This window comes from Anneissia japonica, unplaced genomic scaffold, assembly GCF_011630105.1.
Source record: "Anneissia japonica isolate Jap-2015-1 unplaced genomic scaffold, ASM1163010v1 scaffold287769_len469884_cov163, whole genome shotgun sequence".
Taxonomy (NCBI): domain Eukaryota; kingdom Metazoa; phylum Echinodermata; class Crinoidea; order Comatulida; family Comatulidae; genus Anneissia; species Anneissia japonica.
In genome coordinates this window covers 406350-415029 of record NW_022734345.1, presented here as the reverse complement: position 1 = coordinate 415029, position 8680 = coordinate 406350, and the positions used below count along the sequence as shown (strand labels likewise).

At 32.2% G+C, this 8680-nt stretch overlaps 1 protein-coding gene across 5 annotated transcripts in view; it reads right to left on the bottom strand.

Annotated features, from left to right (window-relative positions):
• LOC117116391 (transcription factor RFX3-like) overlaps positions 1-8680 on the bottom strand; it is a 31138-nt gene that overhangs the window by 17151 nt on the left and 5307 nt on the right. For 4 of the 5 annotated variants that reach the window (XM_033260419.1, XM_033260424.1, XM_033260421.1 and 1 more), the window contains one exon: positions 572-731. In XM_033260419.1, the coding sequence (XP_033116310.1) occupies positions 572-719 (148 nt within the window). In that variant the 5' untranslated portion in view covers positions 720-731. The remainder of the gene's footprint in view (positions 1-571; positions 732-8680) is intronic. The other variant, XM_033260420.1, reaches the window with a different exon arrangement.

Below are 8680 nucleotides of genomic sequence, written 5' to 3'. Positions count from 1 at the left end.
GTGGTCGTTGCTTTTGAATGGAAAGATCGTGCTTATAGTTATGGATGGTTGGGTAAATAAATTATATAACTGTGTGGAATAGGAATGTTTTATATTTGTTTTTATTTTTTTTTGGCTATAATTTATTTATTTTTTTTTTGGTTTTTGCTGACGATTTATATCTAGCATTTTTCTGTCATTTCTATTATATTATATATATTATATTATATTACATTATGAAAAAAAAATCCTAAAAATATAAATTATACATCAAATGAAAGCTTATTCTATAAGCTTTCTTTGTTTTTAGAAACATTTGTCTGTATAATTTACAGAAAGTTCCCAAAAATCCACCAGAACAATGTATACTCAAAAAATGCAAAAAACCTAGTTACACTGCAAAAGAATCAGGTATTCAAGGGTTTGCACTACAAAAGAATCCGGTATCCAGAGGGTTAAGTTAATAACATATTTAATAATTTTAATGTTTTACACTAAATAGACTTTGTGAGGTTTTTCCAAAATTTATGATAGAACACTATATGTCTTTAAGGTGATTGAGAAAATGCTAAATATGTTCAAAAGCACAAACTTGTCACAACAAACTGGTGGCCAGTAATCCCCTGTGATGTTCGCTGTGTCGGTTGTGCAGCGATGATCGTCTGATGTGTTACCGTCTGTTGTTCTTGTGAAGGAGTGATTTGCATATCAGAAACAAAAGCTGTCTGCGTAGCCATCATTCGTCAAAACTTCTGTCAAAATATGGAAATTAAATATTAATAATTCACATCGTATCAGCTTGGAGACTTGAGCAAAATTACCCCAAAGGACGGAGTCGAGTTTCACAGCTTTATTGGCTGACATGCTTGCCTTACAATCCCAGGATCTTGGATTTAATTCCTGCAACAGTAGGACTTTATCTTATGATTAAAAAGCAAAATCTAATCACCAAGCATTATTCCATCCTGTAAACAGGTGTGGAGCCAAGATTTTCCCAAAAGGAGTCTGATGTGAATATAAGTGGGTGTGGTGCCTGTATGGACCATGTATTAACAATACATTTTATTTCTTTTCTCCCCGAAGAATTTTTTTTCTCCTCTACTGCCATCGCCACCTCCCACCCGCACACGCCACCCCATCTTCTGCTGGCACCAACCCTGTTCTGTTCGTGGGTTATCCTTGCTGTTCTGATCATCTCTATTTTCAATACATCCATTAAACAAAGTAAAGAGATTAAATGGCTAACATAATACAGAAATGCGCTTTCATATTTTAATATACATTTCTATTTAAAATTGGTTTTGATATTATTTGCAGAAAAATCTGTGGAGGCAATGAACTGTACAGCAACAACCATTTGTTAGTAGTTGCTAAGTAACAAAGTGATGTCACATGGTACCGTGATGTAGACATGTCTCAACTAAACCATCCCTAATTCGTTTTTCTAAATTACTTCAGTTTATATTGATTTATTTTTTCCATATGCACTGTAGAAAAATATATATATTTTTTTACAGAAATTTAACAATGGTATTTGCCAAATAATTATTTACAGTTTAATCAACGTACCATAGGTACAATATCATTTTTTGGTAGTTTATGGGATTATAATATATGCTTGGAAATAACAGACTGCAGTGGATAGAAAAATTTATGAGAAATTGTATTGGTATGTCATTACCGCAGAACAAACAAGTTCAAAATTTATTATCACCATTGAAACAACAAAGATCTCATTTAAAGCTAAATATCTTCCTTATTGGTAATATTTGTTGCTTAGCAATGAAATAAATGAATATATGATTTATAAGTTGCTACGTTCAACTCCTTCACTACTACAGTGACAATGCTTAAAGGCAAATAGTGGTTGCCAGGAAACAAAACACATCGATTGATCACTGGCTAGTAAGGCGCGTGTTAATACCATAATGCAATTCTTTTGTTAAATGAATGTGACGGCTATTAGAGTTAGAATAGCGGACAATGAGACTCAAGGTAATCTTTAAACCCTAAAGTGGAAAGAATGAACAATATTGACTTTATCATTAAATGAATAGGCTTTTATGTATTCCTTGGGAGGGGAGCGGAGGGGAAATGTGGGGTTTATTGCTAATTAAAGGTTAGAATATAAACATTTAGTTTAAGCCAGTGATTAGACATAATTTCATTCATTGTCATCCAATGTTATTCTGTAATCATTGCTTTCAATTAAGCACCACAGTATCATAGTTGTTAAAGGATTATTTATTTATCTATAATTATTTATCAACTGTTTTTCATCTTTGTGAACATAAAATTTGATGTCAGCAATCTGCAATAATCGATTTACCATAATGCTGAATCTGAAATTGTCAGAGAATGGCATTTTTGCAGACCTACATACTATATTTGCTTGCTAACAGCAATGCATAGGGCGTACATATTGTACTGTCTTTCACATACAGTAGTCTTTACAGACTGAAGGCAAGCCAGCCCCAACAAAAGTAAGTGATCACATAGGCCTAGAATTTAAATTCTGAAGTCTGCTAAAATCAAAATTAGTGTATTAAGTATTATATCTATTTCAAACATTGTTTATTATCTCAAAACAACCAAATAGCGGGCATGTTTTTAGTTGCCCAATCACAACTCATACAGAAGATTTAAAATAGGACTTTGTCCCAGCATACAGTAAAACTTGCATACAGCACAGTTTTAGCAATATAGAGATGTCCTTTGCATAATAAAGATGTTGGAAACATTTTCCCATACTAGAGAAAATGTTCATCAACAGAAAATTAATACTTAATTAGTATAGCCCAGGTCAGATGTGAATGGTTGACCCCTTGGGACATACCACTGTTTGCCACCACTATTGATAAACTCCAGAGCTTTGTTTTATAACTTGGTGTAACTGTAGGGCACTGCGAGTTTAATTATTAGGTGAGACCTTTTATTCCTTGTTTTGCGAACTTAAATTTTTGAAGATCATCAGAGCAGGGTGGGAAAAAAATAAAAAAATGTTTTCTTATTTAGCAAATAGTTTTGCCAAAAACATTCTCGATGGAGGAGAAAGTAAAAATAAAATTTTATTGGTGAATGTATTACAATGTGGTAATTTGGATGGTAAATGCTTAAAATTTATATAATAAGATATCATTTTTTGTAGATTTCAAGACAGCAGTGGCGGTAATAAAAAATAAGGAAAAACTTTTTCCATTTTTGGTGACAGCGGGTGCATTAATTGGCCAAATTTGTTTATTTTCTTTTTTTTTTGTTATTCAAAATCATCATTATTGGATCGAGGAGGAGGGGTTTGCTAAACAAGGTATTAAAAAAAGTCTTGCCTTTAACTACAGTATTAACATAATGACTCTGAGACACGATTAATTGGACATTAAACTGTTGATTTTTTATATTAAAATGCAAAATGTGTTTTTGTAATTTTAAGCCATTTTTTTTACTCTCATTTTATTCATTTAATAAATACTGGTCTGTGCGACAATTTAACCATTGAATTTGGTAAAAACCGAAAGGTCCACTGATTAATCTCAGATAAGAAAGTATAATACATACTCCAAGTATTGAAATACACGCCATCGTGTTGGGATTCAATATTTCGACATTAATTATGTCATCATCAGGAATGATTCCTGATGATGACATAATTAATGTCGAAATATTGAATCCCAACACGATGGCGTGTATTTCAATACTTGAATTTGGTAAGTCATGTTGAATAAAGAAAGGCTGAAAACAATAATGGGTGTGGTACAGCACAGTTAACAATGAGCTGGGGGGGGGAACAATGCAAACAAAAGCAATACAGTAGACCTGAAAATGTCTGCTTCTACATTTATTTAGATATCTTTTTTGTTAATAGCCAGTAAAGTAAAGAATTGGGGTAATTGCAATTTTTTTTTTTTTACTTGGTGATGGAAAATAAAATATTTATTACACAAACACTAGGCTTATGTATGGGCTAAAGAAATAAGGTGTAAAAATGGGCAGTTACACCCCTTTTTCCCCCAGTTTTTAAATATTTAAAAATCTGTATCTCATTCACCGTTCCCCAGTTTTTCTGTCTTAGAAAAATCAGTTCTACAACATATTAAAAAATTTTTTTCCTCCGGAGCCTGACTTTAAAACTGAAATTTTTTGAATTTTAAAACACAAGTTCACAATATCATTCATACCGTAAATAAATAATTTTTTACACTAAAATCACATTTGAATCATACTTCCTTGTTTTGTTATTCCTCCATTTACCAACCCACCTTTGTGACCTGTAAGATATGTAAACATCACTTTGCTATGCTCTATCGATCATCATTGAAACTGAAAACATTGTTTTTATAATTGTAAAGAATTAGGTGCTTAATAAATTTCTACAAGCCAGTGAATTTAATGTTGACATGATTATCTTTCCATTTGAAAACTAATTCCTTTTTAAGTGCTGAATTAATTGACACACTCTCAGATTGTTTACTCAGAATACAAAGCAAAATATAAAATATACAATGCAAAATGTAATATAGTTACCAGTAAATGCTAACAGAATAAAGTGCAAGGCATTGGAATAAAAGTCAGATTACATTCAATACTAAAATTAACTTGTTTGTGTACTGGCCGAGGTTTATTTTAAATATAGCTAGTAAATATGATTAGCTAGAGGCTTATTGCTAATGGTCTATAAAAACAATGATTGAAATGCATACAAATTCTTCAAACAAAATATATATATATTTTTTTGATCTGGCACATAATTATAGTAATTTGAAGGATGCAGTACTTTAAACAGGCCGCAACAAACATGTATTGTTGGTACTCAGTACCACTGTCAAACATGCGACCATGGAGCTTGTTAGTGATATGTACCTCAATGGTGAATAAGTCAAATAAAAAAAATCATTGTGTTGGCCAGGCTCGACTGACCCAAAATGTACGAAATTGAGATTCGGCATTTTATTTACTTATTTTTTTTAATACAACGAAAAATATTTTGTTTAATGAGCTACAAAAAGGCTTGAATACTGTAAGACTATCTTGCGGCAGGTGATGTGGCATTGTTATGCGATTGTCTTGCTTTAAATAGATTTTAAAATGGTCTTTTGTTTTTCTGTGAATTTCTACCTTATAGGCAAAAACACATAAACTTTTCCTACCAACCTACCCATTTTTGGGACTTTCTGCATGCGGCCTGACAGAATTCTTTGTGGCCCACGAAAATGAATTAAAATCCCTATGTGTGTGGCTGCCAAACACTTTTGGCTAGAAAACACCTTAATTTTTACGACCCGACACCGATTATCTGTAAATATCTTATTAAAAATACTGAGTGTAAAACAGTATAAAAGCAATGTATAAAGGTTTTTGGAAGCTAACGGAAAACATCAAAGTTTGGATGCGGCCTTCGGTGTTATATTAAAAATTCACTTGGGCCCTCCAACCCATTTTTATGCCCACCTCTGCTGTAAAATATTCCCTACTGTACATTAATGTAATATGATTTGATCAATTTTTAAGTATGGTCACCTTCATTAATATTAAAGTCAAGATGAATATTTCCAGCACTAAGCCTGACTTCTTACTCATTCATATAGTAATCAACCTGCCTCCAGTGAAAAAAAAAAAAAAGAAAAAGAACATTATTGTCTGCCTTTGTGATCGTATTGGTATCAAGGAGAGAGCAATACATTTTTTAATTATTTATAAAAAGAGATGCAAGTTGACTACAGTATAAATGATGGGAAATAAAATTCATTGATCGAGTCACTAGTCCACATTTCAACCTTCATTAATATTAAAGTCAAGATGAATATTTCCAGCCCTAAGCCTGACTTCTTCCTCATTCATATCGTAATCAACCTGCCTCCAGTGAAAAAAAAAAAAAAAAAAAAAAAGAACATTATTGTCTGCCTTTGTGATCGTATTGGTATCAATACGATCACAAAGGCAGACAATAATGTTCGTATTGGTATCAAGGAGAGAGCAATACATTTTTTAATTATTTATAAAAAGAGATGCAAGTTGACTACAGTATAAATGATGGGAAATAAAATTCATTGATCGAGTTACTAGTCCACATTTCAAGCGCCCTGAGCATCTTACATTAGATGGATTTGTGCACTATATAAAACTACACTATTATTATTATTATTATTTTTAACCTATTTGTCACACTCACTGCCATGAAAAATACAAATTTCAGAAAAAGCAATTTGTGTTAACACATCTTATTTGGATCTATATAATACTGTATTATTATCTCGTACTCAATATAATACTATTATTTCGTACTCAATAAGAAATCTTTATATCTCTCACAATCAAATAATTTCAACCATTAATAATCAAATTATCTATAAACAACATAGAAATTTAATGACCATGCGATAGGGTCTATTTAGGAAGAGTCTAAGGGTACCCTCTTCGGTACGACTTTTGTCATGTCTTTTTTTTTTTTAATTTTGTCAATAACAAGAAATATAATTTATAATCCTCGCCTAGATTCTTTTGGCAGAATTATTTTTCTAATTGAGAAAAAAATCTTAGAAAAACAATGATTGATAGAATAAAGAAGTTATGCCTTAACATAGTCATTCATATTGTACTATATCTTTAGGCTGCAAAGTCAATAACCCAAAATAAATTCAATCATTTTGTTACAATAGTATTCATGATCACCCAGTTGGAAAAATTTATTTTATAAATCAAACCTTGCCAAACAGCATGGGGAAGGTACTGTAATTTGACTTTTCCTGTTGAGTAGAGCTGATCAAATAAATGTCATTATTGCAGGACTGTACAATATGCACGATTACAAAGACAACACTGGACTCAATTTTTTTACAGTTGTGCCATGTACAGTAGAACCTCGTTTTTACGTACCCCACTTATACGAACCCTCAGTTTTACATACACCTTGTATCGATGATGACGTCATCAAAAACTCCGAAAATTTTCAAAAAACGGCCCTTTTCAGAGCAACCATAAGTAAAAAGACTATAACAATACTTGAAGTATAACAATAAACAAACCATAATGCAACATATTTTCAATTAACAGCAACGTTGATTGAGTCTAATACCGGGTTGTTATAATCTAAAACCATTGAATTGAGTGAGATGAACAACTACCGATGGTGCTCAAAATAATTGCTTTCCTCCTTAGCTTCGTGTGACAAACATGGAAAAACTTGTCTGGTCGAATTTTCTACGCTAGTCCAGTGCAGTGCACGTGGTTGCTGTTTCATGTACACAAACCCTAATTGGTTGGTTCACCCAGTGCAGCGCACATGGTTTTAGTTTGTCTCAACAGACCCAGACAACACCACAGCTCTGTTGTTCAAAATAGGCATGAAGGGGAATTCCTTTGTCGTATAGGTAATCTTACAATATTTTCATGTTCTTTAGTTGAATAAAAGATATAAAGTGATGAATTAGACACATGGTTTTATTTGAACACTTTATTATGACATCGTAAAGTGATGAATAAAAACACTAAACACATGGTTTTATTCGTAGGCTTAGAGGCTAGGTCTAGCCTAGTTAACATCGTTCGTTTATCATACCGTACGTTTATTGAGCGTTACGTAGGTATTAGGTCAAAGGTTACCACAAATTTAACCCAACCTCAATTTTACGATTCCCCCGATTTTACGTACGCCCTCCGGTCCTATACCGTACGTAAAATCTACAGTATAGTATAGCAAGGACAAAATTAATTACTAGATTCAAATTGAGTTCAAGACTCTTCTTCAAAGTTATAAAACTGCAGCCCATAGATCGCACTTGATTAGATAGAAATATCCAGGGGCGTACGGTGAAAAATCTAAGGGGGGGTCGAAACGAAAGCGCAGGGGGCAAGCTGAAGTTGGAGCAATTTAGCGAAGCTTTCAGAATTCGCGGGGTGCGTTATTTGTGAGTGAAGCGAGCAACTAGGCTGGGGCTAGGGGGCCGCAAAAGGGGAAAATTTACGTTTTTACGTTCTAGTGCATTAAGTTCAATACCAAGTCTGACAAAATAGGCCTAATTGTAAACGTAGTTTTTGGGCAACACCAGACTATATTCACTCAATATACCACCAGCCTATTGGATTGCGGAACTCCTGAATACGGGCCATTTCAGATTAAAGAATTGAAAAAAAAGGAGTTTTTTTTTCTTTTTCGTGGGATCGTCCCACTTTTAATTTTTAAAAAAAATAAAGTTATAAATGTATATACTGTATTGAAAAATAAACAATGATATAGGGAACATATAATTACTTAAAGTAACATTTTGTATGCGTTTATTTCTTAACGTTTTCCTTTCAATTTAATTTTATATTTTATTTTAATATATTTCTTTAACTTAGTTTTTCTTCATCGTTTTCCTTTCAATTTTATATTTTAAAATATTTCTTTAACTTAGTTTTTCTTCATTGTTTTCCTTTCAATTTTATATTTTAATACATTTCTTTAACTTAGTTCTTCTTCATCGTTTTTCTCAATAACTAATACTTAAACTACGCTTTCAATACTAAAGGTAATTTAACTTACCTAATATTTACATAAAAAAATAAGTAGCTCTTTATCTTAAGATCAAATTGTTATCATTAATTTTCCGATGCGTCCTGCATCGTTTTGCGTCTTCTCTGAGTTCCTTTTCTTTTATTTTTCTTTTTCTCTCTTTATTTGGCATTTTTATATTCCGAAAAAAATAATCTACAGTATTCAACTACC